General features: G+C 39.0%; 2 protein-coding genes and 1 non-coding gene across 11 annotated transcripts; 2 read left to right on the forward strand and 1 right to left on the reverse strand.

The window, feature by feature from the left end:
- Nucleotides 1-662: 662 nt before the first annotated feature.
- Nucleotides 663-3,113, reverse strand: LOC133815176 (uncharacterized). The gene is made up of 4 exons (XM_062248045.1): nt 3,062-3,113; nt 2,253-2,917; nt 1,473-2,210; nt 663-1,367 (listed from the first exon to the last, which is right to left on the reverse strand). Exons 1-4 carry the CDS (start codon nt 3,111-3,113, stop codon nt 663-665), a joined length of 2,160 nt encoding a protein of 719 aa, XP_062104029.1.
- LOC133820436 (small nucleolar RNA R71) lies at nt 2,362-2,468 on the forward strand. Its single transcript, XR_009886846.1, has one exon. It is a non-coding gene; the product is annotated as a small nucleolar RNA R71 (small nucleolar RNA).
- An 11,867-nt stretch (nt 3,114-14,980) lies between the features above and the next one.
- LOC133818980 (uncharacterized) lies at nt 14,981-26,668 on the forward strand. 9 transcript variants are annotated; one of them, XR_009886185.1, is made up of 8 exons: nt 14,981-15,395; nt 15,494-15,705; nt 16,031-16,312; nt 16,477-16,599; nt 16,954-17,079; nt 17,595-17,633; nt 25,328-25,763; nt 26,425-26,668. XR_009886185.1 is itself a non-coding variant. In XM_062252116.1 (6 exons), the coding sequence occupies exons 1-5, from the start codon at nt 15,266-15,268 to the stop codon at nt 17,064-17,066; spliced, it is 882 nt and encodes a 293-aa protein (XP_062108100.1). In that variant the 5' UTR covers nt 15,002-15,265; the 3' UTR covers nt 17,067-17,079; nt 17,595-17,979. The 9 variants fall into 9 exon arrangements, 1 of the variants encoding a protein (XP_062108100.1); XR_009886181.1 differs by having other exon boundaries at nt 15,000-15,395; nt 16,932-17,079; XR_009886184.1 differs by lacking the exon at nt 25,328-25,763.
- The last annotated feature ends 764 nt before the right edge of the window (nt 26,669-27,432 follow it).

Here is a 27,432-nt window from a genome sequence, read left to right on the forward strand (position 1 = left end):
ATCAATGAAAGGAAGAGAGAAATGATCCTTCCTAGTGGCGTTGTTTAGCTTCCTGTCCATGCAAATTCTCCACCCTGTCACAGTTCTAGTGGGTATCAGCTCATTGTCTTCGTTTTCCAATACTGTAATTCCACCTTTCTTTGGCACACACTGGACAAGACTGACCCATGAGCTGTCAGAGATGGGATAAATAATACCTGCATCAAGCCACTTGATAATCTCCTTTTTTACCACTTCTTTCATGATATTCAGCCTTCTTTGCCCTTCAACAGACCCTTTTTCATTGTTTTCTAACATAATCTTATGCATGCATAGAGAAGGACTAATACCCCTTATGTCTGCAATGGTCCACCCAATGGCCTTCTTGAACTTCCTTAATACATCAAGCAACTTTTCTTCTTGTTCCATACTTAACTCAACTAAAACAATCACAGGTAAGGTAGAAGACTTGCCCAAATAGGCATATCTTAAGTGTGAGGGTAAAGCTTTTAATTCCAACTCTGGAGGCTCTTCCACTGATGGTTTAGGGGCTGCGAAAGACCTCGAAGAGAGCTCCAAAGATTCAAAATGATTTCTTGTATGCAATCCTTGTGAACTAGCTTCTAGCCAATCCAAGTATTCATCCTCATCCTCTACATGTGAATCAAACATCAAGAGTCTCTCTAGAGGATCATAAAATTGTTTTCTAATTCCTTTGAAGCCAAAGAATCTACCACTGAAACAACAGAACATTCTTCGACCTCATCTGGAAATCTCATAGCCTTGAAAACATTGAAAGTCACCTGCTCATCTTGAACCCTCATAGTAAGTTCACCCTTTTGCACGTCAATCAGAGTTCTACCAGTAGCTAGAAAAGGCCTCCCTAGAATGATTGGTACCTCCCTATCTGCCTCATAATCCAACACAATGAAATCAACTGGAAAAATGAACTTATCAACTTTTACCAAGACATCCTCAATCTTCCCATCTGGATAAGCAAGAGATCTATCTGCAAGTTGTAGAGTCACTGTGGTAGGTCGGACTTCACCAATCCCCAATTGTCTAGACACAGACATAGGCATCAAATTTATACTGGCACCCAAATCACATAAAGCCATGCCACAATAAGAATTACCAATGGTACATGGAATGGTGAAACTCCCAGGATCTTTCATCTTCGGTGGCAGCTTGTTTTGCAAGAATGAGCTACATTCCTTGGTAAGAGCCACTATCTCAAATTCTCCTAACCTTCTCTTCCTTGTAAGAATATCTTTCATGAATTTCACATAGTTAAGCATTTGCTCAAGTGCCTCTACAAGTGGGATGTTGATATGCAACTGCTTCAACATATCTAGAAACTTCTTGAATTGAGAATCCAACTTTTGCTTCTGAAAACGTTGAGGAAATGGAAGTGGCTACCTTGAAATTGAGCTGTCTGGGTGCCGATGCTGCGGCATTGCTGCAGCATTCTGGGCAAAGGCAGGTTTGTGTACACTAGGCAATTCAGCATCTTTGTGAATTTCCTGATTTATTTGGATTGAAGAGGGCTCACCCTCATGCCCATAATTTGTCTTGGAATTCTCCAACTCCTTCCCACTTCTCAAAGTGACGGCTTTACAATGTTCATTGCTCGCATTTCTTGGATTCTCTGTGTCACTTGGCAACGTACCATGGGGTCTATTTCTCAGCTCATTAGCTAGTTGCCCAACTTGGTTTTCTAAGTTTCTCAATGATGCAGCTTGGCTTTGGATCATGGCTTCATTCTTCACTATATACTCCTTCAACATGTTCTCAAGAGAGCCAGATTGCATTGCTTGTTGTTGTGGTGCTTGTGGGGGATAACCCGGTGGGAAATTTGGTCTTGGAGGCATAGAAGAATTGCTAGGGCCAGCCCCTTGATTACTCCACGAAAATTTGGGATGTTGCCTCCATGATGGATTGTAGGAATTAGAATAAGGGTCATTCCTATTTTGATTCTCCATGTAACACACAACTGCTGGATTGGAAGGACAGTTGTCAAAAGTATGACCCTCACCACAATACACACAAGAAATGTTCTCCATTTTCCCAAATTGTGTCCCCATAGGCTTCCCCACTGATTGATTCATTCCGATATTCATTATCTTGAGCATATTAGAAATAGAGGATACTTGGGCTGCCAAAGAAGTGATGGCATCTACATCATGAATACCAGCCACCTTTCTACTTGTAGACAATCTAGAAGTGGGCCACTGATAGTTGTTGTTGGATATCCTCTCAAGTATTTCATATGCCTCATTATAGGACTTAGCAAGAAGAGCCCCATTCGCTGAAGCATCAACCACCATTCTAGTGTGGGCATTTAGACCATTATAAAATGTCTCCATCTGGATACAATGAGGAATGCCACGGTGAGGGCATTTGCACAACAACTCCTTAAACCGCTCCCATGCCTCATATAAAGATTCTTCATCAAGTTGCTGAAATGAAGTAATCTCACTGCGGAGCTTGGCATTCTTAGTGGGAGGAAAATACTTCATCAAAAAACGCTCAGCTAACTCTTGCCAAGTAGTCACAGAATCAGATGGCAAAGAGTTCAACCAAGCTCTAGCTCTGTCTCTCAAGGAGTATGTGAACAACTTTAATCTCAGCGCATCCTCTATCACTCCGGGCAGCTTGAATGAATCACTCACTTCAATGAACAATCGAAGATGAAGGTGAGGATCTTCGGTTGGCATCCCACTAAACTGGCCCACAGTTTGAAGCATATGGAACATGACTGGCTTCAATTCAAACTGTGCTGCCTGAATTTCTGGTCTAACGATGCCCGGGTTGAGCTCATTGAAGAGGGGGAGAGCATATTGCCTAATCGCACGATCTCTGTCATCAACCACAATCACTGCATTCTGCCCATTGTTGGCAGCTACTCCCCCTTGAGCTACTCGATCTTGAGCAACTCCTGCTATATTTACAGGTGGATCATGAACGACTCCTAATAGATTTGCTGCCCTCTAGGCAGCTCCCTGTTGAGCCCCTTGCTCAGCATCCATCACTACTACTTCCCTTTTTGACTTTTGTATTCTTCGCCTTCTTCTAAAGGTACGCTCGATTTCTAGATCAATGGGAAGTAGTTCAGGGTCTTGATTCTCATTCATACACTGTATAAACCTGAAATTGCACGAGAATCACCCAAGTTAGTACAAAAACAATTTAAACCAAATTGCGATATACTTAATTTCACAATAAATAACTTTAAACAGTCCCCGGCAATGGCGCCAAAAACTTGTTGTGCAAAATTTAATGTGAGTGCAAGTGTACACTGTCAACAACAAGTAATATAGTAACAAGTACCAGATATCGTATCCACAAGGACTGTTTTCTTAAGTTTAAATTGTGAAACTAAGTTCTAACAAAATGATTTCAAAACACTAAAATTAGTAAAAAGGAATGTGGTCCAAGGACTAACTAAATAATTACTAATTAAATGCAGAAAATTAAAATGAGCAACTCATGAAAATTGATTCAAGGAGTAACAAATGGTATGATGGAGACTAGAATAATTATCCCCCTAATATGCAACTTTGCACTGATGTCAGACTGATGCTGCAGCAACTGGAAGTCTATTAGCCCAGAATTTTAATTAAATTTCATAGGCTTTCGTCAAAGCACTATGATTCTAATGTTTTAATTAAATCACATATGTCTATGCTAATTCAATTTCAAAGATTTCATTTAAGCATCAATTCCATAAGGCTATGCATGGTAATAGTATATGTCTATATTACTACAATCTTGAATTCAAAAAGTTCAAGCATGCACCATTCAAATTGTGTGTCCATTAATTTCAACCTTTTCAGAATTAAAAATTAACCCAATTACCTACTAAAGGTGATCAATCAATAGCAAGCATTAACATGATAAATATTTGAATGAATAAACATCAAATTGCATAAACATCAATATAAAAGTGTCGATACAATCACATATTAAGGGTCTAATTATCCTAGCTATTTAGAGTTTAGCTCATATTCATAATCTAAAAAATACCCAAATAAATGCAATCCATAATCTGAAAATTTAGATAATAAACTAAAAAGGAAATAGAAATAAAGGTAAGAAATCAAGCCAAAGTGATGTCTCAAGTGGCTTTGTCCTCTTGCTTTTCCCTCTTTTCTCCTTCCTCTCTCCTCTTCCTTCACATTAATGGCTGCCAAAAGAATGGGTATACTCCAATATGCACCAGCCGCTGGTTCCTCTTTCCTCTGCCAGCCGTATCTCCCCCTCTAATTGGAAAAGAAGACTATCAATCCATTTAGCTCATACCCCTCCCTTGGGTCATGTGGGCCTTTTTTTTTTGTTTTTTTAATTGATTTGTTTTTTTCTCTTTACCATAAACGAGTCCAAGTACAATAAAGGCCCAAACATTCTTTTTTTATTTTTTTATTTTCAGCATAATTAAGATAATCCCCAAAGTGAGCTGGAGAATTAAATAGTAGCTTCCACGTGGGTCATCCAAGTAGATTGGCTGGCCAAACGCAATGCTGCAGCATTGCCTCCTGTTGAGACCTTTTAAAGCTTCAATTTCTTTCCAAATGTCCAAAGTTCAACCAACCACCTACCAAGGCAAAATTTCACAATTTAGGGTATATTTTTCCAACATTTACTAATATTTAATATTATCTTATTGTATTTAATATTTGACAAAATGAAAATAAAGACACTACAAAACACCATAAATCACTCTTTCTTGATAAAATTACAAGTTTAAAAACATAAAAATAACTCTAATTCCTAGAGTTATCAATTATTTTTCCACATATTTATCTGCCAGCTGTACCCAAGCTGAGTGAATGAACTCATGCTAAGATTAGGGTACGACACCTATAATATATGGTTTAAAAATTTAAATGATAAATATATACTACAAATTAAATATGTAAATAATATGTTAAATATTAATATAAATTTGATTAACTAAAAAGTATAAATATTATGCAAGATTGAGTTAAACCAATCACTAATATAAGGAAAAAATCACTAATATGTGGATAATCACAAATCAAAGTGAATGAATGGTACTTTATTTATACTTTAAAAATATAACATCCACAATAATCTGTAAACAATGAGGGATTATAGAGATTTTTAAAATTGTTAATTAATTCTTTTATTAAATAAAAAAATATTTAAAAACACAAATTATAAGAAAAATAGATAAATCATACATAGATGATTCTAGTAAGCCACACTACCTCCCTATAGCTCTCATTTATATAAGTATATAGAATTTTTTTTTCCAAGTTTACTTAATATCATCACATCATATAATTTTTAATATGCATCCTCAAATAATGTGAAGGTAGATGATACATTCTTGTTATGTTATATATATACATTCTTGGTATATTATACATTTGTTTTTTTTTCAGTATATAATATATAATTTATAAATTTAAATAATATAAAAATATATATTAAAAAACAAAATATATAAATATACATAAACATATAAATAATGTGTAAAATATTAATATAAATTTGATGAACTCAAAACAAATATAACTATTAGGCAATATTGGGTTAAATCAATCCCGTATATGTAAAAAAAAGTACTAATATTTTGACAAATTATAAATCAAAGTAAATAAATTATATTTTATTTATAGCCTTAATTTATAACACACAATAATTTACTATGTGAGACTATAAGCATTTTTTAAATTATTAATTAATTTTTTGTTAAATAAAAAAATTAGAAAAACTACAAACTATGTCAAAATAGATGAACATTATGGCTTCGTAGATCAAGTTTATATATATATATATATATAAATCTTCTATATAAAAAATGTGTAGATAACAAAAATAATTGGTTTTAACGATTTTTTATTTTTTCGGTTAACTTTAACGGAATATTTTTATATATAACAGAATAATCTTATTGTTGACGCGGTTCTTCGCCAACAAGTAATTAAGAAAATAAGAGAATGAGATTAGTGCTAAATAATGAACCGAAACAGATGAATGATCTTAAAATGAACTGATGACACGAATACGTTTTTAGGTGGTTCAAATGTTAAAATCCTTCTACTCCACCAGCCAATGTTATTGCTATATCTCTGGTATTCTTTACAGGGTATTTCGTTACACAATAGTACCCAACCCCTTGCAACTCCCAGGGTCTCCATATTTATAGGAGAGGGCACCTGGGAGTTGGTAAGGGGGGTCATCCCGTGACCTTCTTACCCATCATGTCACTTCTGTGACATTCATACTTAATTCCTAAAACCTGGCAAATGAAGTATAGTCTAATCAATAAGTAAGGGGGATAATGGGCCGCACGGCCCAACCCAGTCGTGGGTGACTGAACACGCACGTTCATGCTGTGTGTCCGAGAATTCAGGGATATATCAGACACGTGATGTCTGATATATGCACGTTTACATTGCGTGGTTGACTTTATAAAGGGTCACAACTTCCCACTCCAGCTCGTGCCTCGGGCTGGATGCCTTCTTGACTCGCGGTCCTCATATCTCTGACTCGGTTCTTCAGTACTCTCTAATAAACTTTTGGCTACCTCGAGCTAAAAAGATACGACCTGACAACAGCAGCTCCGGCTACGTGTCATCCACATGGCTGAGATATAATTACGCCATATCTCAGCTCGCTAATAGCCCGTGGAAAATTAGGGCGTACATTTGCCCCCCAAGCCTCTGCTCGTGGCACATGACGTCATCTGGGGCCACAATGGGGGCTTTTAGGCTTCTTCATGGACTCTTCATATTCCACCCATTACGCAAGCGCCGAATACATGGAGCATCGTGGTTGGTGCAGGTACGTCTTCCGAGAACCGCATTAAATGGCCTAGCCTATACTCGGTCGTCGTTTCGCCTTTCGAGTAGAGAGCCTCGGATCCCACATCAGGGCAATCCAACAACCCTCCTCACATGGCCTTTCACATATATAAAAGGGGTGGCCACCTTACACATGGGCCACCCGTTTATTTGAAAATTTTCTAAATTTTCCATCTTCTTCTCTTTTCTCATCCTCAAAAAACCCTCTTTTTCTCCCGGTTACCGTTCCCAGCATTCCAGGAGTTCAGGTGCAAGGGCTCCTTTGAGACTTTGGTACCAGCTATTCCGACGATGCTCCAACCCAGACGATCCCTTCATCCCCTCCACAGCAAAACACTCCGTAAGTTTTCTGACTGTGCATGCTTTAAATTTTCTTTTCACTGTAGCCTAGGTAGATAGTTCCTGTAGCTGCATGCAACATTCTGTTGGTTTTTTGTGGGTATGAAGGGTGTAGGTTTTTATTTTAGGGCACCGATTGTAGAAGAAAACCATTTAGGAGCATGGCTCATAGGGTACGCTTTCTGGGGAAATCTTATGGGTAGGATTTTTTGGTATGCTTATTTAAAATATCCAGTCTTTTGGGTGCAAAACCGGGTAGCTTAGGGGACACGCTTCACAGGCAGTTTTGCACTTCTTGCCTACTGAAACTTTCCTTCCAAGGCAAACTTTTATCCTGACCCTCCTGACACACGAATTCCGAGTAATCGGGGATCTGTTGGGAGCACAGGCGCGTGTTCATAGAACCGCGTGGTCTCACTCTCCACGGGCTGAGATTACCTCAGCCCGTGCAAAGGAAACACTTCTCTTCAAATTTTTTCTTATGCTTAGGTCGCCCGTTCTAAAATTTCTTATTTTGTTCGCTAGGCGACCAGATGGGACCCAAGAAGAACGCCTCTAAGAAGACCGCAGGCAGCTCGTCCTCACAACAATCCAAAGGAAAGGAGGTGGTGACAGACTCCCCAATCCCTGTTTTCGGGCCGACCGTGGAGCGGGAGCTCAAGGTGGTGGCCGACGCTTTCTTCTAGGCTGAGAAGATCGTCTTGAAGATCACTGACTAGGGGAAAGTGAATAAAGTATTCTTTTCCCACAATATCGAGCTGGGGAGGGGCGCCCTGATCGCCCGACCTCCCCTAGAAGGTGAGCGGAGCTGCGCGCCGCTCAACGAGGAATACGCGGCTTGGAGTGACGAGCACTTCAAGGCTGGGGCCTTCCTCCCGCTGGACCAATACTTTTCCGACTTCCTCAACTACGTGAAGTTGGCTCCTTTCCAGCTCCCCCCTAACTCGTACCGTTTGCTAGCGGGGCTGAGATATCTGTTCCTGAAGCAGGAATGGGAGATCCCCACCCCGGCGGATATCTTATATTTTTTCTACCTCAAGGCCAGCCCGGAGCAGCAGGGGTGAGGTGACGGGTTCTACTACATGACCCATTTTCCAAACACGGCTGCGGTCATCGAGCTGCCCAGCCACCCCAACGACTTCAAAGACCAGTTCTTTATGTCTAAGGGGTTTCGCAACTGTGAACTTCATTACTTCAACTGTCCTCATAAGTACCTTTTACTCTTAGCTCGTAAGTTAAGTATTGATTAGCTCCCCTTTATCAATTTCTGACTTAGAACAATTCTGCAGCCATTTTCGCGAGGACAGACAAGTCTGTGATCCTCGGGAGTCAGTACGAGACACTGGCGGGTCTGCCCCCCAGCAAAAAGGACTATGGCCAGCTCGTGACAGACGAGACGATGCTGGCGTGCAAGCTGATCTCTCCGGGCTAGACTTTGGCCTTGAGGACCTCCTCCAGCCCGCGAGATGGCACCCATCCCCGAGGAGGAGGCCGCGGGGGAAGGAGAGGATGAGGACGAGGATGAGGAGGACGAGGTGCCCCTTGTAAGGACGAGGAGGAAGCGGGCGCTGGAGGTCGCCCAAGAAACGGAAGAGGAGAGGGTTCGGTCCAGAGCAGCCGTAGGTCCCTCTGGGCAAGGTAATCCTTACATGTTCAGGGACTTAGATAGGGCCACCGCCGATCCTCGGTTAGCTAGGTTTAATCCCAACCAGCCCGTCCAACGCCATCGAAACAACCCAGACCTCGACATAACCCTACTCCATTGTGTCGACCGGCTCGTGCTGGATTACGAGAGTAGCTGCCCTAGGGGTACTGTTGTCGTAGACAACACCTTAGCCTTTAGGTCGACCTTCTTTGAGGAGTATGGGACTAATCTTCGGTCGTGGCCCTCTCTTCGGCAGGGTACTGTAGCTCCGGGTCTTAGGCAGTATGTAGAAGAGTCTAGTCCCGAACTAGATTCGGACCCAGAACCTATTCCAGCTCGCGAAGTCATTGTCTTAGATTCCCCCGCAGAAGCTCCGGGGCCGATGGTCGTGACCATAGATTCCTCTTCTAGCTCGGGGGGTAGGATCCCTTTCGATATATACTTGAGTTCCGCTTTTTCCCTCTTATTTTTGTTGTTCTTGAATAAATGCTTACTTGTATACTAATGTTGTCTTTGTTTCTCCAGAGGAGATGTCTCAGCTCGGAAACAAAGACCTGCGAGCTATGTTCACCGGAGGGAACTCTTCTGCTGGGGCTTCTGGGCCCATGGTGAAGAAGCTCCGGGTGGCGAAGAAAGCCGTTGGGACAACATCCAAGTCCCCTGCAAAGGGGAAAGACCAGACCCCAGCTGCCCACACCAAGGTACCTCCACCTCCTGCAGTAGTGGTGAAGATGCCCCCGCCCCCTCCACGAGCTCCTGCCTTTGTTTGGGATATGGAGATGGAGCCCGGGACTTTGGCAACCGCAGTCCCCGAGGTGCGCATTCCGGTGGACCCCCAGGCCTTGGAGAAAATTCCTGACATCTTTCGGGGGACGGTGTACAAGCCAGGCTACTTCTTCTTCTAGGGCTTCAGCCTGAGTTGTTCCCAGGCGCCTCTGTTTCTGGGACTTTGCAGGAACACTCTTATCCAAACGAAGGGTGTGCATGATGACATCTGGACTGATTCCCACCATGTCCTCGTGCGACCATGCGAACACATCCAGGTTCTCCTGCAGAAATTTGATCAGCTCCGCCTTCCTCTTGCCACAGAGGTTTTTCCCGAGCTTAACCATCTGCGAGGGATTTTGTGGATCGATATTTACTTCCTCGAGCTCTTCAATAGCTTGGAGCTCGGACTTATCCTCACCTATTCGGGGGTCAATATCCTCACTTAGGACGATACTTTCCCCTTTGGCGCTCTGAGGTTTTTCAATCTCAGGATTAGGCAAAGGATCCTAAGATTCCTCTTCTCTACCTTGGATGGCCATTGTTAACTGCCCGAGTTTCAATTTTCCCTTCATGGAAATGCTGTAGCATTCCTGACAGCAAGTTGATCGCCACGGACCGTGCATATCCCTGTGGAAGAAGGGAATTTCAGTGCGAGGCGGAGGATGGAGGTGATGGCTTCAAAAGCTATAAGTGTAGGTCGACCCAAAATGGCATTGTATGCGGCGGAATAGTCGATGACCACGAATTCAAGGAGTTTTGAGACTGTCCGAGGTCCCTCTCCTAAGGTGATCACCAACTCGATCGTCCCTATAGCTGCTGATCCTTCTCCCGAGAAACCATAAAGCATCATGGAGGTTGCCTTCAGCTCGGCAACAGTCAAACCCATCTTCTCCAGCGTGGACCGGAATAGAAGGTTTACTGAGCTCCCATTATCAATCAGCACTCTCCTAACCGTCCGATTAGCAATCTGCACTGCTACGACCAGAGGGTCGTTATGAGGGAACTGAACGTGGCTAGCATCTTCTTCAGTAAAAATGATTGGTTGCCTTTCCAATCGCTGCTGCTTTGGCAGATGTTGCTCGGGGACGAACTCTACTCCATTATGAGCCTTAAGTTCGTTGACGTACCTCTTTTGGGCACCTCTGCTTGTGCCAGCCAAATGAGGACCTCCAGAGATTGTGGAGATCTCCACTCTTGTCACTGGAGGAGGGACGTCCTGATCTACCCGAGACCCGGGCTGAGTGATCGGGACTTCCAGAGTCGGACGGGCTATGGGAACTCTGTTCCGCGCATACCGAGCCAAGGGGCCGACTCTGATGAGAGTCTCGATCTCATCCTTCAGGTGTCTACAATCATCGGTATTGTGGCCAATGTCGTTGTGGAAACGACAAAACTTGGAGGGGTCTCGCTTCCCCTTCTAGTGCTTTAACGACTCTGGCTTCTTCCAGGGGAGGCGAGCAAAGTTTGCTAGGAAGATGTTCTCCCTAGAGTGGGTGAGCTCCGTATAAGTCGCGTAGGCCGGTTTAAACTTTTCCACGGACTTATTCTTCTTTGGGCCGTGCTGGTTGGCCTCACCGTTTCCCTTTCTCTTGCCTCCACCAAAGTGGTTATTCTGTGTAACGTTCTGGGTCGCTGTTACGACCTCCGTTCCCACTCCAGCGGGTTGCTTAGGGACCTGACTGGTTCCTGCAGCTGAGGCTTGGGCCTCCTCCAAGTTGATCCACCTCTGGGCCCTATTTAGGAATTCGTTTACAGAAATGAATCCCTTCCTTTGTATCTCATTCCAGAGTCCCCCTCCGACGAGGATTCCAGTTCTCAAAGCCATGAGCTTGGAGCTGTCATCTGCGTCTCTGGCCCGAGCAGCGACGTTCGTGAACCTGCTCAGGTAAGCCTTCCAAGGCTCGTCGGGTTGTTGCCTCACTTTGGCCAGGGAGTCGGCCTTGACGCGGGCAGCCTGGGAGGCTCGGAAGGCTCTCTTGAAGTCAGCGAAGAAAGTCTTCCAGGAGCTGATTGACTGTTTCTTGCTCTGTTTGAACCACTGCCTGGCCGGCCCAGTCAATGTGGAGGGAAATATTAAACACCTCAGCTCGGGGCCAATGTTGTGGGCCATCATTAGGGTATTGAACATACCCAGATGATCCGACGGATCTCCGTCTCCGTTGAATTTGGACAGGTGCGGCATACGGAAACCGGGCGGGTATGCCGTTGCTGCTATGCTGGGGGCGAAGAGCTCAAGCTCGTCCCCCGAATCATATTCGTCTTTTTCTTTCTCCGACAGGAGCTTCCTCATTAGCTCCTCCATCTGAGCTAGGCGCTCAAGGGTTTTGTCCTGATCTCCTTGGTTATTCCGGGGCTGTTCAACAGCTCCAGATCCATTGTACACGTTTGGCGGGTTATTGTCCCTCTTATCTTGAGATAGGTTATATGGGACATTCCCGTTGTCGTGTACCTCGGACATGTCTTCCCTTGGGTGAGCACAACTGCCGTTTCCCACTGGGTCCCCCCTATGAGAGTTAAGGCGATCTCGTAGGTCGCCCCTCAGGGTGGCTTGAGGACTTTGCGCTGAGCTTAGGCATTGGCGCAGGTCTCCGCCAGAAAGGTCACTTCGGTGACTTCTGGTCTAGTAGCTCCCGTTAGAAAAGCTCGGAGCCCGCCCTTGGGGCTGAGGATCCGGGACTTCTCTGGACGTCCTGCCACGATGGGAAGGTCCTGCGGAAGGCGGGTTTCTCTTGCTGCTCCCATAAGCTAGAATATCTCGGACGGGTCGAGGAGGAAACGGATATCTTATCGGTGAAGGAGGATGTCTGACCGGGGATGCAATCCTGGTCCCGTCAGGGCGGATGAGGTTAGGTAGGGGCCTCTCGGCTCTACCAACCTGCGGGTCTTGCGCTTGGCGGTCTGAGCGGGGCGCAGGACGGCTGGCCGGGACGGGCTGTCGCTGTGAGCCCTCCCCGGATCTTCTTCTAGAATTCCCTCGAGCCCTCCTGGGTGCGCTCGAGGCTGGTAGTGAGCTGGGAGTTGAAGTTTGGACCGATCGACTATACTGTTGCTCGGCCCTGGGTAGTTCTTTGAAGGTTGTCTCTCGGCGATGCGATGAGGGAGTAGAGTTGGATGTCAGGGGTCTGACCAACCAACACCTCCTTAATCTGTTGGTTAGCTTTCGCCAGCTGACTCCTCAGCTGAGCATTCTCCATCTCTACTGCCGTGTAAAAGTCCAGGTTTGGATTAGGTGGCCAGGGTGCCGAACTTCTAGTGTCATCCTGGCCTATTGGCTGCTTGCCCGGCCGCTGTTGACCTTCAAGGTTCTACTCACCGGAGATGGCGGCATGGTGGGCCTCCTGCCCATCATGTTGGTCCGCCTCGTTACCGTGTCTTGAACGAGTGATCACCATGGTGGGATATTTGCGATAGCACCAATCTAACAAGCTCTCAATGAAAGCACCAAACTGTTGACGCGGTTCTTCGCCAACAGGTAATGAAGAAAATAAGAGAATGAGATTAGTGCTAAATAATGAACCGAAATAGATAAATGATCTTAAAATGAACTGATGACACGAATACGTTTTTAGGTGGTTCAAAGGTTAAAATCCTTCTACTCCACCAGCCAATGTTATTGCTATATCTCTGGTATTCTTTACAGGGTATTTCGTTACACAATAGAACCCAACCCCTTGCAACTCCCAGGGTCTCCATATTTATAGGAGAGGGCACTTGGGAGTTGGTAAGGGGGGTCATCCCGTGACCTTCTTACCCATCAAGTCACTTCTGTGACATTCATACTTAATTCCTAAAACCTGACAAATGAAGTGTGGTCTAATCAATAGGTAAGGAGGATAATGGGCCGCACGGCCCGACCCAGTCGTGGGTGCCTGAACACGCATAATTAAATTATATTTATTTAAAAATAATAAAGATATGCATATTATTTTTTTATCCTATAAATTTGCGTGATAGTTTGTTTTTTATTAAGTGATTGAAGTTTTTTTTCATCATCAAAATTACTAAAGACATTGCAAGATACATTAGAAATTAAAAATAATTATGCATGTAAATTACTGTCTAAACTATGACTTTTTCTATTCTTATTTTATTTCTATTATTAATTTTTTTTTGAAATATTATTGTATTTTATATATAAATCATATAAATATATATTTATGTCAATTTTGTATTTAGATGTGATATATGTAGAGATTATTAATATAAATATTTATATATATTATAAAACTATAATTCATTATATTATATATATATATATATTTAAAAAAAAATAAGGACGTTTTTACTAATATATATATATATACTAGTGAATGGCTCGTGCCTAAGGCACGAGCAACCCGTTAACATTGTTACTATTTCTCTAATATTTTACTTATTGTCAGAAGAATAAAAGTGATTTAAAAATAAATAAATAGATAAATATATTTTTGTTTTGAATTTTTGTAAGTGAAGAAAGTAAATAATAATATAAACAAATAGTTCATGATTAATAAAAAAAAATTCTTGGGCTTGAAAATTAAATTGACTGTGTTTCTTATTGAATTTAAGATATTATTATTATTATTATTATTACTATTATTATTATGTATTTTGCCACTCCTCTGATTTTATGATACACATACAATAACATACATATCCAGCAAAAGTTAATACACATACATAGTTTTAATAATATAAAAAAAATTAAATTAAAAGAAAAAGAAAACAATAACAGGTAAATAAAATGAATGATCACATTTGCCTTAAAAAAATAATCATAAAATATTATTTCTTCTTTATTATTTTCAAAATAATTCTATAAAGTTGTAATATATTTGTTTATAATTAATATGAAACTAATATTTTTTTTTTACAAATAGTATGATTTTACTAAAGATAATACTAATTAAAATTACGTTTGGTGGATATTTTTTTGTAATTTTGCTAGATATTGCAATATGATATTTTTAAAAATATAAAATATGATAGTAAATAATTAAATAACATATATCATTTCATAATTTTTTAAAAAAATTATGAGGTATAGAGTACAAATTTTATTTATTAAATTTAAAAAGTAAATATTATTAAAAAAATAATATGATATTTTGTGAAATATGTAATATGATATTAACTAATATATATCATATTATAGTGTTAATATTATATATCATATTATAATAATGTTAATATTTTGTAAAAAATTGAAAGAAATATACAAAAAAAAATTGAAAGAAAAAGACAAAACAAGAATAAAACAAAAAAGAAGGATGACATATAATATATAGTAGAGATATATATATAGAGGGAGAGAGAGATACAGAGGTATTGTGTATATTTGAGTGTGTTGTGGCACTAAAACTAAAGTCGTACTTGAACATTTTTGTCCTACCACATCGAAAGAATCAGCCTTGAATTGTTGATGAGCGGAGTTGAAACGACAGAGGAGATTTAGAAACGTGTGAGTTTGGTCAGGTATTTCAGTCTCCCGTCATCATCATCGCTCAGTCTCAACTCAAGCGTACGTGAGATAATGAAGTTCCACCACTCAACCTGGCCCACGTTTCAGGAATATAATATAATAGCTACAAACTTGATATATTTTTAAAACACAACATAATAAAGTGTTGTACACAACACGAACTCCTTTCTTCAAGACAGAACTCAACTCACCCACGGCACACACCCTGCTTGACTTTGACCTTCAGCCACCCACCTACCCATGTCTTCTTCTGCCAGCGCGCTTCGCCGGATTCTGGAGTCGCCAGGGATTCACCAGAGCCCTGCTTGTTTCAATGCTCTCAGTGCCAAGTTGATCGAGAGAGCTGGCTTTGACTGCTGTCTTTCTGGTGGTATATTCACATCTCTCTCTGTATAAATATTTATATGTATATATGTATACGCATGTGCTCTTTGTTCTTGAATATTTCTGCTACTTTTATTGGTGTAGGGTTTTCAATATCAGCTGCCAGACTGGGAATGCCCGATGCAGGGCTTATATCGTATGGGGAAATGTTAGAACAAGGGAGACTGATTACCCAAGCTGTGTCCATTCCTGTTATTGGGGATGCTGATACTGGATATGGCAATGCCATGAATGTTAAGAGAACTGTTAAGGAATATATCAAAGCTGGTTTTGCTGGGATTATGCTTGAAGATCAGGTTTTTATAATTCCATTTGTATTTTACATATGCATAGTGCCATCTAGATAGAGAGCATCTTAGAACTTTGTGTTGTTTAATTAATTTTAAATATGAATACTCGATATTTTTTATATTTGCCTATAGCTTTTGTTATTCTCTAAATTATGCTGAAAGGACAAGCAGAGAGAGACCTTTCGTTTTTTCAACCACCAATATTGTGTTTGTTTTTTTAAGTTGGGGCCCTCATTTTCTAGTAGGATTCTTTAAAAAAAATTATTTGTTGGTGCATTTCATGTACATGTCTTCTCATTTGTCTTACTTTATGAAATGTCTTGTTCAAAAGGTATCGCCAAAAGCTTGTGGACATACGCAAGGCAGGAGAGTTGTGTCAAGAGAGGAAGCAGTGATGCGGATAAAAGCAGCTGTTGATGCTCGAGAGGAGAGTGGTTCTGACATTGTCATTGTAGCGCGAACTGATTCTCGCCAAGCCGTGTCTTTTGAAGAAGCGATCTGGAGAACAAAAGCTTTTGCTGATGCTGGAGCAGATCTTCTTCTCATTACGGCACTAACTTCAAAAGAAGAGATGAAGGGTTTTTGTGAATCCTCCCCCTTAGTTCCAAAACTGGTATATACATATTCTTTTCTTTTGTAGAATAACAACTAAATGACATAGCTTTCATAATGTTCTTTTTCTAATTGGAATGTCTAAGAAACAGTAAACTAGATGCACTATCTTCCTTTTTTGGATATAGATTTTGGTAATTAAATGATGTCATTGGTTCTTGTTAGGCGAATATGCTCGAAGGAGGGGGCAAGACGCCAATTCTCAGTCCTTCTGAACTTGCAGATATTGGATATAAAGTTGTGCTCTATCCACTGTCTTTGCTTGGGGTTTCGATTCGAGCAATGCAGGTTATGCATCTAAACTAATGTTTATTTTCCAATAAGTTGCGATAGACAAAAGAAAGGGAAATTATATTCCTCGAGTCAAACGGTTTTGTACATTAGCTTTAGAGAACTATAAAAAGAATCATGATAGGATGTTAAAAACTTGCATATAACTGATTATGTTTCAATGCCAATGCAAAAATACTAATCAGTGATTCCAAGTCACTGCACAAGCTTGTAGGAGTGTGCTTTGTTTTTCTATCTTTTAGATAAATAGATTTATATACATATATAATCTCTATGTTGTGAAGTTTTGGTTTTACTTCATGAAAGTGACTCCAAATTACTAACTGCAGGATGCTCTTACCTCTATTAAAGGTGGGCATATTCCTCACAACAGCATGCCATCTTTTGATGAGATGAAGGAAATACTTGGTTTCCACAAGTATTATGAAGAAGAGAAGAAGTATTCTACCAGCACCAGCCAATAATATGTCTTCACTGGTGAGCAATGCTCATGTATCTTTTTTGACATTTTTAGAGGGAAAAATAGCCTTTCAATTTCCTCTCCCCCTTTTTATATATAATTGATCAAATAAACCGACTTAGGAGTTGCTTTGGAGCTCATTCTTGGAATATATTTCGTTCTGAAAACTAGTAAATCGTGTTTAATGATTTTGAAACATATGTACCGTTGTTGTTTATACTAAAACTTATCTTTCCTTTATTCAGTAGTAAGGTCATAGAACTAACTTCAACTCTTACCGTTAAAACTTTAACACCAACTTATTTTATATGTATGAGTTGAGTTGCTGAGTTCTTAGGTCATAGCATCTGTAACATATCTTTTCAAGCTTATATGTTTAAGTTGGATCATACTTTAGACACTGTCCTAGATCAGCCTTGTTTTGTTTTTCTCTTTCTTTTGCAGTAATATATTTCCCATATCTGTCCAGCTCTTAGATATGGCAAGAAATAGTTCTGTTATTCTTTTTCTTAAATCCTGACATGTTTTACAGGTTGAACACACTGAAGGAATTTCGAGCATGGTCAGAGAGGTACTTTTCTTTTTTTCTTCTATTTCTTAATTTCAAACACTTGTTTAAAATTCTTTCATAAAATTAATGAAAGCTCATAGTTCATACAGTTGAATGAAGTTGCTTGATGTAAGAGGGCAGCTCTTGTTAGATTTTCACGACTCAATTTCTATTTAAAAAGTGCATTTGATGATACATATAAAGATATATATATATATATATTTATATATACCTTTGGGATCAAATTTGGTTTTGAGCTTCGGACATGGACATCTTGATCAGATTGAATTTGTGTTGGTGAATTTGTTGCACACCAATATATGAGAATGAAGTTTATCTTTGAATAAAGTCTATTTTCTTTTTCAAATTTTGAAATAAAAGATTAAATAGAAGGCCTGAGAATCGTTAAAATTTTTGTTTAAATTATGTCATTAAAATCATGTCACAAATCCCCACCAGGTTTTTTATTAAAGATTTTGCATAGCTCTTCACATTGTTATTAAGAAGGAAAAAAGGTAAGAAAAAGTTATGCTCTACTCTAAACCTACTTACACGAAAAGTTTTCTCTTTTGAGTTGATAACAAAATTCTCAATTATCCTGGAATTCTATTGACAAGAAAAGTAAAAACAAAACTTTAGTTTCCATGTAAGTTTTGAAAGTGAAAACAAAATTACTTGTTACTGAAATCACACTTGTATATAAATTGAACTACAGCATAATAATTATTACTTTATTTATTATATTATTATTTTTCCTTTTAGCATATGTTATGGATTGTGATATATACGTGCTGATGTGCATATATATATTTTAGGGAATTTTTACGGTAGTGAGGAATAATTTTTAGTGAAGTTTTTTTTTTATCATTGTACATATTGTAATTATTTAGAATATCCTACAAATTTTCAGAAAATCTCGAATAATTTACAGTATCAAATACTAGGTTCAAAGATGTATTATTGCACGTGTAACTAATTTTTGTATGCACGTGGAAAACATATTTGAATATTGTTTTCGGCACTGTAAATTATTTGGAATTTTATGAAAATTTGCAAGATACTCTAAATAAGTACAATATACACGGTTATAAAAAAAATTGCACAACAAATTATTCATGGGTTAGAAAGACTAAAAACTCTATTGATAGGGCACTTTTTCTAGCACCTTTTATAGTACATTTAGGATTTATATATATATTTATATAACCTTTATTGCATTTAATTTATAGGGTATCTAAAACTGAGTCATTAATATATATAGCTTTAATTTTATTTTATTTTTGGAAAAATACGATCTGCCTTTTGCTTTTTTTGTCATCCTAATGAATCTAATTTGGTTTATAGTGAAAAGTTTCAAATACTGGTTGATAACTTGGAGCATTTCACGGTACCGATTGTATATTGGTAGAAAAATGGGTACCATAGTATTATGGGTTTATACTTTTTTTTTTTACCTTGTGTTTTGTCTCATTACCTGTTTGGACTATGTATTTTGGCAAATTATTTTTTGGACCCTATGTTTTATAAAATTGTTAAAATAGAACCTTAAACTCAATTTTGATAAAGAAAAAATTGAATATAACAACACCGTTTTTAAGCAGAATGATTTTATTTTTGTTCTGAATTGTTAGTTTGGTAAATTATTTGTGATTTTAGTTGAGAAAATATTGACCAAAATCGAATTTATGGTTTTATTTTAACCATTTTACAAAACATAGGGTCCAAAAAGTAATTTGTCAAAATACAGAGTCCAAACAGGTATTGAGAAAAAACACAGGGTCCAAAAATATATAAACCCTAATATTATCCACCGCAAAGAAAAGTTTACAAAAAAAAAACTGCAGAGAAAAGTCATATTTTTCTTCACCGCAGTCAAAAGTATGACTTTTCTCTACAATTGTTTTAAAAAGACTACAGTAAAACTTTTTATATATATAATTATTTTTGTTTTCTTTTCATAAATATAATTAATTTTGGATTTGAATTAAATATTTTTTTAATACCAATAAAATTATATTAATAATACTATATTAAATACGAAATTATATATAAATTTTTTAATATACAATACTGTATTTTATATAACTAAATTTTATATAATAATACAAAATTTTATAAATTATTATCTAACATAATGTATAAATTAAAATTAAGAAAAATATTTATATATCATTATTAATTAAAAGATGTCATTTATATATACATAAGTAGTTTGGTATACATACACAAGAAAAATTAAGAACATACGAATCAAGTTAGTAAGTTACACATAAGAAAAATTAGACTTTATAAATAGATGACATTAATCTTGTTAACTAGTCGCTTTGTAATGGAAGTAGGTTATCCTTGACATTGAATATTTTTTTTGTCAAACCACTACAAAATTGACAAGTAAATATAGATTAGATGATTAAGTATTATATAAAGTTTTTCTTAAACAAAAAAAAAACATATAAAAAATAACATATTTTCTTCTTGATAACTTCTGCCAGATTTGGTGAATTTACAAAATTATAAATGTATCTTAATACATAAAAACCACATTCATGATTTCCGGGTTGTTTTGGACAAGAACCTCTCATCAAATTTTCCTATGTTCCAATGTATTCATTTCCCGAGCATTGTGCCCATGCTCTATAAACATTAAAATTAATTATCTATCTATTGTAATCTCAACTCTAAAAAATTAACATTGAATACATTAAAACTGAAAAACTTACTTTTTCATAACCTCATTTATTATTGGTGGAGATTTATGATTACGCAATGAGTCAAGAATTATGGTCGCCCCCTCATTATCACGAGCGCCAGCATCCAATGTTAGCTAAAACAATAATAAATGATAATTATTATATGATTAAGAGCCAAAGATAATAGTGATAATGTTTTAGTAGTTCATTATTACTTAACAATCTAATGAATGAAATATATTTGGCATCGTCTATCCATAGTCATCATCCATTTGGCTATAAGATCCACCGTATTGTTTTTACTATCATCATTGCCAATAGAGAGATGTTCGTTGTTAAAAAATTTGTATAACTGTCGTGAATTTGGGTGCATGATTTCCCAAATGCATCTGTAGAATCAATCACACATATTACATATTCAAAAATATTTTCAATTAATAATATAACATATCATAAAAAAAATATTGGGAAAAGTTTCATCTGTTTCTATAACATATCCTAAATTACTAGTAATTATAAATTCAATTCAAACAAAACACAACAATCAACATGCAAAATTTCGTCCATAAACCACTGCAGCACACAAAATTTTCATAACCTACTTCGCTAAGACACAAATGTTGTCAACATTCTGTTATCTCTGACACACACATGTTCTCAGCTAAAGAGACATATGAGCAAATTATTTTATACTTGATCAGTCATGATTAAATATTTTGGCTAAGGAAGGAATGTGTCTCGTGCTTCACCAACATATCATATGTTACCAAAGGGAATGTGGATCTCAACTTCTTCTTGTAAGACATCTATAAGGCAAACCCTCACAACTGAATCATCAAGTATAACTCCATAGACGATCATTTGACTACCCAAGTTTGGTACAATGACGACGCCCATAGCCACTACATTGTCAATATTTTCATAACACAATTGCATTTCGTAGCTCGACAGTGACGAGGAGTCATAGATTGATCGATCATCTTCATTAAAAGGATCCTCTGCGGTTTGGTGGAAAGGTCGATATAATTCATCAAAGACTTCCTCTGCGGTTTGGGAAACAAATCAATAGAGTTCATCAATAGGATAGTCTTGATGAAAAGGATCATATGCATGGTAGGGGGTAGGTCGATAGACTTCATCATTTGGATTTTCATAGTATTGCCCTTTGTTATCGTTTGGATTTTCATAGTATTATCATTCATCATAGTAGTCCCCATCATCGTTTTCCTCATTTCAAGCTAGTTCCTCTTTTGTTGTAGATTTATGTCTCGTTAACTCTTCACTCTCAACTTTTAGCCGAGCAATCTCTTATTTTGCAGTCATTTTCCTCGGTATTTTTCCAAAGATTTTGGTCATTTTCGTAGCGAACCTACAAAAATAATCAACCAAGTTAATCAATAAATCAAGCTAAATATTCTTAAAAGAACACAACTATTATGAAGTATTATACCCGCCAGCTAGAACATGACCTGATTGCTCTGGTGTCCCTAATGCTTGAATCAAGATGTCATCCCGACCCTGAGCTATAATTTCACCACTACTCAATTTTTCTTTGAGTTTCCCCAATTTAAGATATTGTTTGGTCAAATTAGTTTATATAAATAAAACTAATATGTTATAATACCGTAGAATACTTACTGTCTTATTAGCAATCTTTCAGTCCAAGTCTGTCACAAGAGCTTTATTCTTTTCACACGATCTAAGCAAAACTTCATACCACTCAGGATTTTGAATACCTAGTTCTTTTTTCTATAGCATTCAAGATAGTTAAAGTTATAGTGCGATGATATCAACTGTAACGTCCAAAATTCCCTAATAAGGCTTAGTGCCTTGATTAGGGGGCCAGGAGGGCAATAATTGAATATTATGTACAAATTTGTGATTATATGCATGATTAGATGAATTATATGGATTTTATTATAATATGATTGTATTTGCATGCTTAGGTGTATTAAGCATGCATGTGGGCTCGTTTTTTATTAGAAGGGCATTTTTATAAATTTGGCCCGTTGAGGGCATATTTGAATATATATATATATGTGTGTGTGTGTGTTATATGATTGAGACCACATTATGATGTTGATGTTTTTGGGTTATTCGGCACAAGGTGATCCTAGGGAGCGATTTAGCAGTTTAGTCATAATGGGGTCAAATACCCTGCTCGGGGCGAGCCTAGGGGTATTTTTGTAATTTAGCGCATTACCGGGATTTATTGGGTAACGGGAAATTATTTAGTAATTAGTTGAGGATATTGGAGGTAACGGGAATTATGAGGCATTAATTATGATTAGCGAGAAAAGTGTGGTAAAAGACTACCTTGCCCTTAGTGGGCTTTGAGAGGAAAGTTTGGTCTAAGAGCATTATGGTCTTTTATGCCCTTAGGTAGATTTAGTCACTAGAGCCTTAGAAGTAACCAAAAGAAACACTCAGCTCTCACCTCACTCTCCTTCTCATTTTTCTCTCCCTCTCTTGAAGTGCTTGGGCTTCCTTGAAGTTTTGAGGAATTTGGTTCGAATTGAAGGAGTTAAGAGCTAAGGTTGGATTAGGTGCAGGTGGGAGGTTGAATTATACTACTAAGGTAAGATTCCTAGCTCTATCTTGCTGAGAATTCTGGTGAACTAAGTGTTCTTTAGTTTTAGCTTTTATTTTGGCTTTTGAATTGGAGTTAGGTTTTTACTTTGTGTTTTGAGGTGTTTGTATTGCTTATGATGTGTTATTGAGAGTCTTAGACTCATTTGGGACCTTGGTGCAAGTTTAGGGGTGAGATTTTGGGAGTTTTGGCTATGAGAAAATGGTGGGAAAACCCAGATTTTCTGGGTTCGCGCAGGGGCATCGCGACGTTGTTATTCCGAGCCGTGGTGCTGGAGCAGTCCAAAGCAAGGTGGCCCTGGCTGGGCACCACAACACGTGTTAGGTCGTGCCGCGACGCTAGGCCATTTTTAGGGGCCTTAGTTTTGTAATTTTAGGGCATAGGCCCAGGGGCTCGGGGGACGATTTCACCACCCCGTGTAGGGGAATTGGAGGTCCCAAGAGCACGGGATTAGTCCTAGGGTTCAATTATGGAATCGAATGGTAATGAGAATGTTATTTGTGGGTTGTGACTAGGTTACTGCTAGGGCATGGGAGAGGATCTGTAATGCCCCGGATTCCCTAATGTGGTTTAACGGCTGGATTTGTAGGCCGGGAGGGCCATAATTGTTTAATTAAGCCATTTAATGTGTTTATGCATGTTTATGAGAATTATGTTATAATATAATGTTAATTGTATGCATGTCGATGATATATGTTGAGACCATATTATGATGTGGGTTTGTTCGAGCTGTTCGACATGAGACGATCGTAGATTATTGATTAGCGGTTTAGTCACAACGGGTTTAAGTGTCGGGACTTGGGTTGAGTCTCGGGGTGATTTTGATGATTAGAGCGTTACCGGGAGATAAAGGGTAACGGGATGTGAATTATTGGTGTTTATGATTTTTGAGAATAGCGGGAATTGGAGAGCGTTAATTATGATTAACGAGTTAGGAGGAAAGTACCAAAAATGCCCTTGGGAGTCTTTAGAAACCATTAATTGACCTAGGGGTAAAATGGTCATTTCACCCCTAGGATAGATATAACCTTATTTAGCTGAAAAAGGTGATGGAAAAACAGAGTATCTTTGAGAGTTCTCCCGTACCTCCTTTCTCTCTCTGTTCTTTGTGGTTTCTGAATCAATTTTGAGGATTCAAGCTTAGGAAGCAAGCCTTGGGAGTTTGGGAGTGTGTTCCATCATTGAAGAGCTTCATAAGCCAAGCTTTGGGTAAGTTTCTAACCATAGTTTCTCTGGTTTGCTCTGTTTTGGTTTTGTTTTGCAGCTGAGTTTTCTAGGGTGAATTCATGGGTTTTGTTGGGAGTTTTGGCTAGGGTTCCCCTGCTTGTGATGTTTGGGGTGTGTTGGGATGGTTTTTGGGTTCATTTGGCATCAAGAATAGGCTTTGGAAGCTTGGAGATCGAGTTAGAAACGAAGGAGATGAAGAAGGTCGGTTCAGGGAAGTTTTGGGCTGGAGGTAGCGCTACAGCGCCCACCCTAGGGCGCTATAGCGCTCCTCAGGAGGGTTTCTGGCACTTGGGCGGTTCTGAGTATAGCGCTGTGGCGCTAGGGGTTGAGCGCTGTAGCGCTACCCTGTTCCTTCCAAACCCCGTTTTGAGTGTTTTTAAGGGTTTTTGACTTGGGGTTTCAATCCTTAAGGCCCAGGATCGATTCTACTCACCGTGTGGGCATGTTTCGAGGTCCCGAGGGTGGTGCTTAGGTTAAGACCCTATTATTGTGGATTCTCATTAATGGAGGTTATAATTGGTTGTGATTAGGTAACCGCTAAGGAACTAAAAGACCGATCGTTCTCAGGGGTCGTCTTTATCATACTTCTCGCTCGAACTTGAGGTAAGAAAACAGTGTATGGATACAGTCGCACCCTGTACAGGTATATGACATGCATGGTTTGATATTGAGGCATGTTGGTTGGTATATGTGAACGTGGATTGCATATTAAATGCTAATGAATGCTGATTACCTGTCTAAGACACTGACTAGTCAGGGACCGACTCTAAAGTCGACGATCACGCATTGAATGGCTCTATGGCATTAATGCGGGACCGACCCTAAGGTTGAAGAACTTATAAGCGCTTGCCTGGTCTACGACCAGATGACTATAGCCAAGGTATATGACCCCGGTGACCGTTTGTCACGTGGCTAAGGGACGTTGTCCATAGCTTCGACTCTAGAGTCGTGAGGAAGGTTATGACGGTGACTAATCACCATGCACCTGTCCTGGTCGAACTTATGAAAGAATCACTTATCAATTAAGCCCTGGTGACCCTATCGTCACATGGCTAGAGGGAGCGATGCTCATTATTGTGACTTTTGGCTATTGTCACCTATTACTGGACTGATAGTCCTGGATGATTATTATGAACGTTGTTGATATTATATCATGTTTTATTATGTTTTCTTGCTGGGCCTTGGCTCATGGGTGCTATGTGGTGCAGGTAAAAGAAAGGAAAAGCTTGGCCAGCCTTGAGTGGAGAGCTTGGGCGATGTGATGTACATACAGGGCCGCTTGACCGCCACGGTCAAGGAGTTCTCAGAGGAACTAGGGGTTTACCCTATTTTTGCCGCTTAGGCCGGCGGAGTTTGTAAATTTGGAACTGTAGCGACTCTTTTGTATTACGAACTACTTGTAAACATTTTAAAAGGCTCATGAGCAGTTTATTTACTTAATGAAATGTACCCTTTCCTTTTTACTGGTTTTCTACCTTAACCTGATAATAACACTTAGATCACGTTTTTAACCAAAGGACTCGGGTAGCGGGTCAAATTTCCGATTCACCGTTCTCCGTAACTGTTCTGGGGTAGCCAGGGCGTTATAGGATCGTTATGGGGAGTCGTGCTTGCTTGCCATTTTACCTTACGCTTGGACATAAGGTAAGAAAACTGCACCCAATACGTGATGTATATGATTAGGGTTTGGCCCGGTTGTTAGATTTAATTATGATTAGGGTTTGGGTCCCTATAAATGCGCATGATTATGATTACGCGTGTGATTGTTTGATTAAGCATGCTTGAATGCTCTGTATCTTGATAATTGTTAAATGGTGTATGCTTATTTGCATTACATGATTGAAAAGCATAGACATATAAGTCAAGGGCGGCAATAGCGCACTGAGCGTTGGTCGTTATGGTTAGGCCTAATTAGGAGCATATTATATGCTTGACTGACCCCTATGGTCGTTGGAAAACTAAAGCGTTAGGTACGTTGGGCTAGCTCTAAGGCTAGTTGTACAGAGGATAGGGAAGTGAGCCTTAGGGTGACTCTATAGTCCCATATCATAGGGCAATGCGCCCTGCAATGATTTATTAATCATTCATTTGGGGAAGCGGCCCCGGGGTGACTCTATGGTCACGTAATTAGGGAAACGAGCCCTCAGTATGACATATTAGTCACTTTTCTGAATAGAATGCATGCATGAATAAGGTTATTACTGCTAGGCATGCTTATTATGATTTTATGGTATGTTGTTAACTGCTTAGAAGTATGTTTAAGTTTTCTTGCTGAGCCTTGGCTCATGAGTGCTATGTGGTGCAGGTATTGGGAAAGGAAAGCTGGACCAACCATGAGTTGGAGAGATTCGGTGGCGACGTGTACATATGTGGCTGCTCAACCACCACTACTGGGGATTCTCAAAGGAACTAGGTTCAAACCCTATTTTGCCGCTGAGGTCGGCTGGTTGTAACTTTTGAATTGTAATTATCCTTTTTAATCGTTATTTTGGGATCCCATGTATGAACGTAAATATTTTAATGAAATGGTTATACCTTTTGACCAAAAATTTTAACCATAAACTATTAATCACATTTAGTTACACGTTTATGGACAAATGACTCGTTTAGCGAGTCTAGCATTATTTAAAATACACAGTGTAACGGTCTTGGCTATCTAGGGCGTTACAACTTGGTATCAGAGCGTGCCAAGGTTAGGGATTCTTGAAAACAGGCTGGGCATGTACACTCGCCACTAAAGACAAGCTCGACTCAGGGTTTGGTAACTATTTATGTGGTTATGTGTTTAACTGTGTAAATAGGATATAAATGCCTTATTTTCCTGCCTTATTAAGGAGCATGAGATATTCTGATAGGGTCTAGCCCTTGTCTACTGTATGATGTATAAAGACATACTTTTTAGCGCTGATATTGCTTTTGAATGCAAAAGAAATGCTTATTAGCGCTGTTATATGTGTATGTAGGCCAAGAAATGCTTATTAGCACTGTTAATATTGGTAAATGTTAAAGAAATGCTTATTAGCATCGATATTTGTCTATAGATGCCAACAAATGCTTATTAGCATTTTTATTTGGTTATGAATGTTAGGAAGTGCTTATTAGCACCATGTTTGAGTATGAATATGAGCCGACATGCCTATTAGCATTATTGTTGAGTGTGAATGTTTGTTTGATTCGGTCTTGGACCATAGGGCGGCAAGAGGTATAGTTATTACTACCTAACTGACCGAATTGGTTACTGCAGCAGGGTACAAGCTTCGAAAGTATGCTTCTAGGGTAGTCAGATCTTCAAGCCAGTCAAGGAATTCAAGCC

The sequence above is a fragment of the Humulus lupulus genome, chromosome 2 (assembly GCF_963169125.1).
Source record: "Humulus lupulus chromosome 2, drHumLupu1.1, whole genome shotgun sequence".
NCBI lineage: Eukaryota > Viridiplantae > Streptophyta > Magnoliopsida > Rosales > Cannabaceae > Humulus > Humulus lupulus.

What these genes read in the sequence shown, in the direction of transcription:
- LOC133815176 (XM_062248045.1), bottom strand. Translation starts at nt 3,113, where the DNA reads ATGAATGAGAATCAAGACCCTGAACTACTTCCCATTGATCTAGAAATC. An exon ending in TTGCTAAGTCCTATAATGAG is followed by an intron (nt 2,211 to 2,252) that starts GCATATGAAATA and finishes AACAACTATCAG; the next exon opens with TGGCCCACTTCTAGATTGTC. An exon ending in AAGATGCTGAATTGCCTAGT is followed by an intron (nt 1,368 to 1,472) that starts GTACACAAACCT and finishes CAACGTTTTCAG; the next exon opens with AAGCAAAAGTTGGATTCTCA.
- LOC133818980 (XM_062252116.1), top strand. Translation starts at nt 15,266, where the DNA reads ATGTCTTCTTCTGCCAGCGCGCTTCGCCGGATTCTGGAGTCGCCAGGG. An exon ending in TGACTGCTGTCTTTCTGGTG is followed by an intron (nt 15,396 to 15,493) that starts GTATATTCACAT and finishes TTATTGGTGTAG; the next exon opens with GGTTTTCAATATCAGCTGCC. An exon ending in TTTCGATTCGAGCAATGCAG is followed by an intron (nt 16,600 to 16,931) that starts GTTATGCATCTA and finishes TACTAACTGCAG; the next exon opens with GATGCTCTTACCTCTATTAA.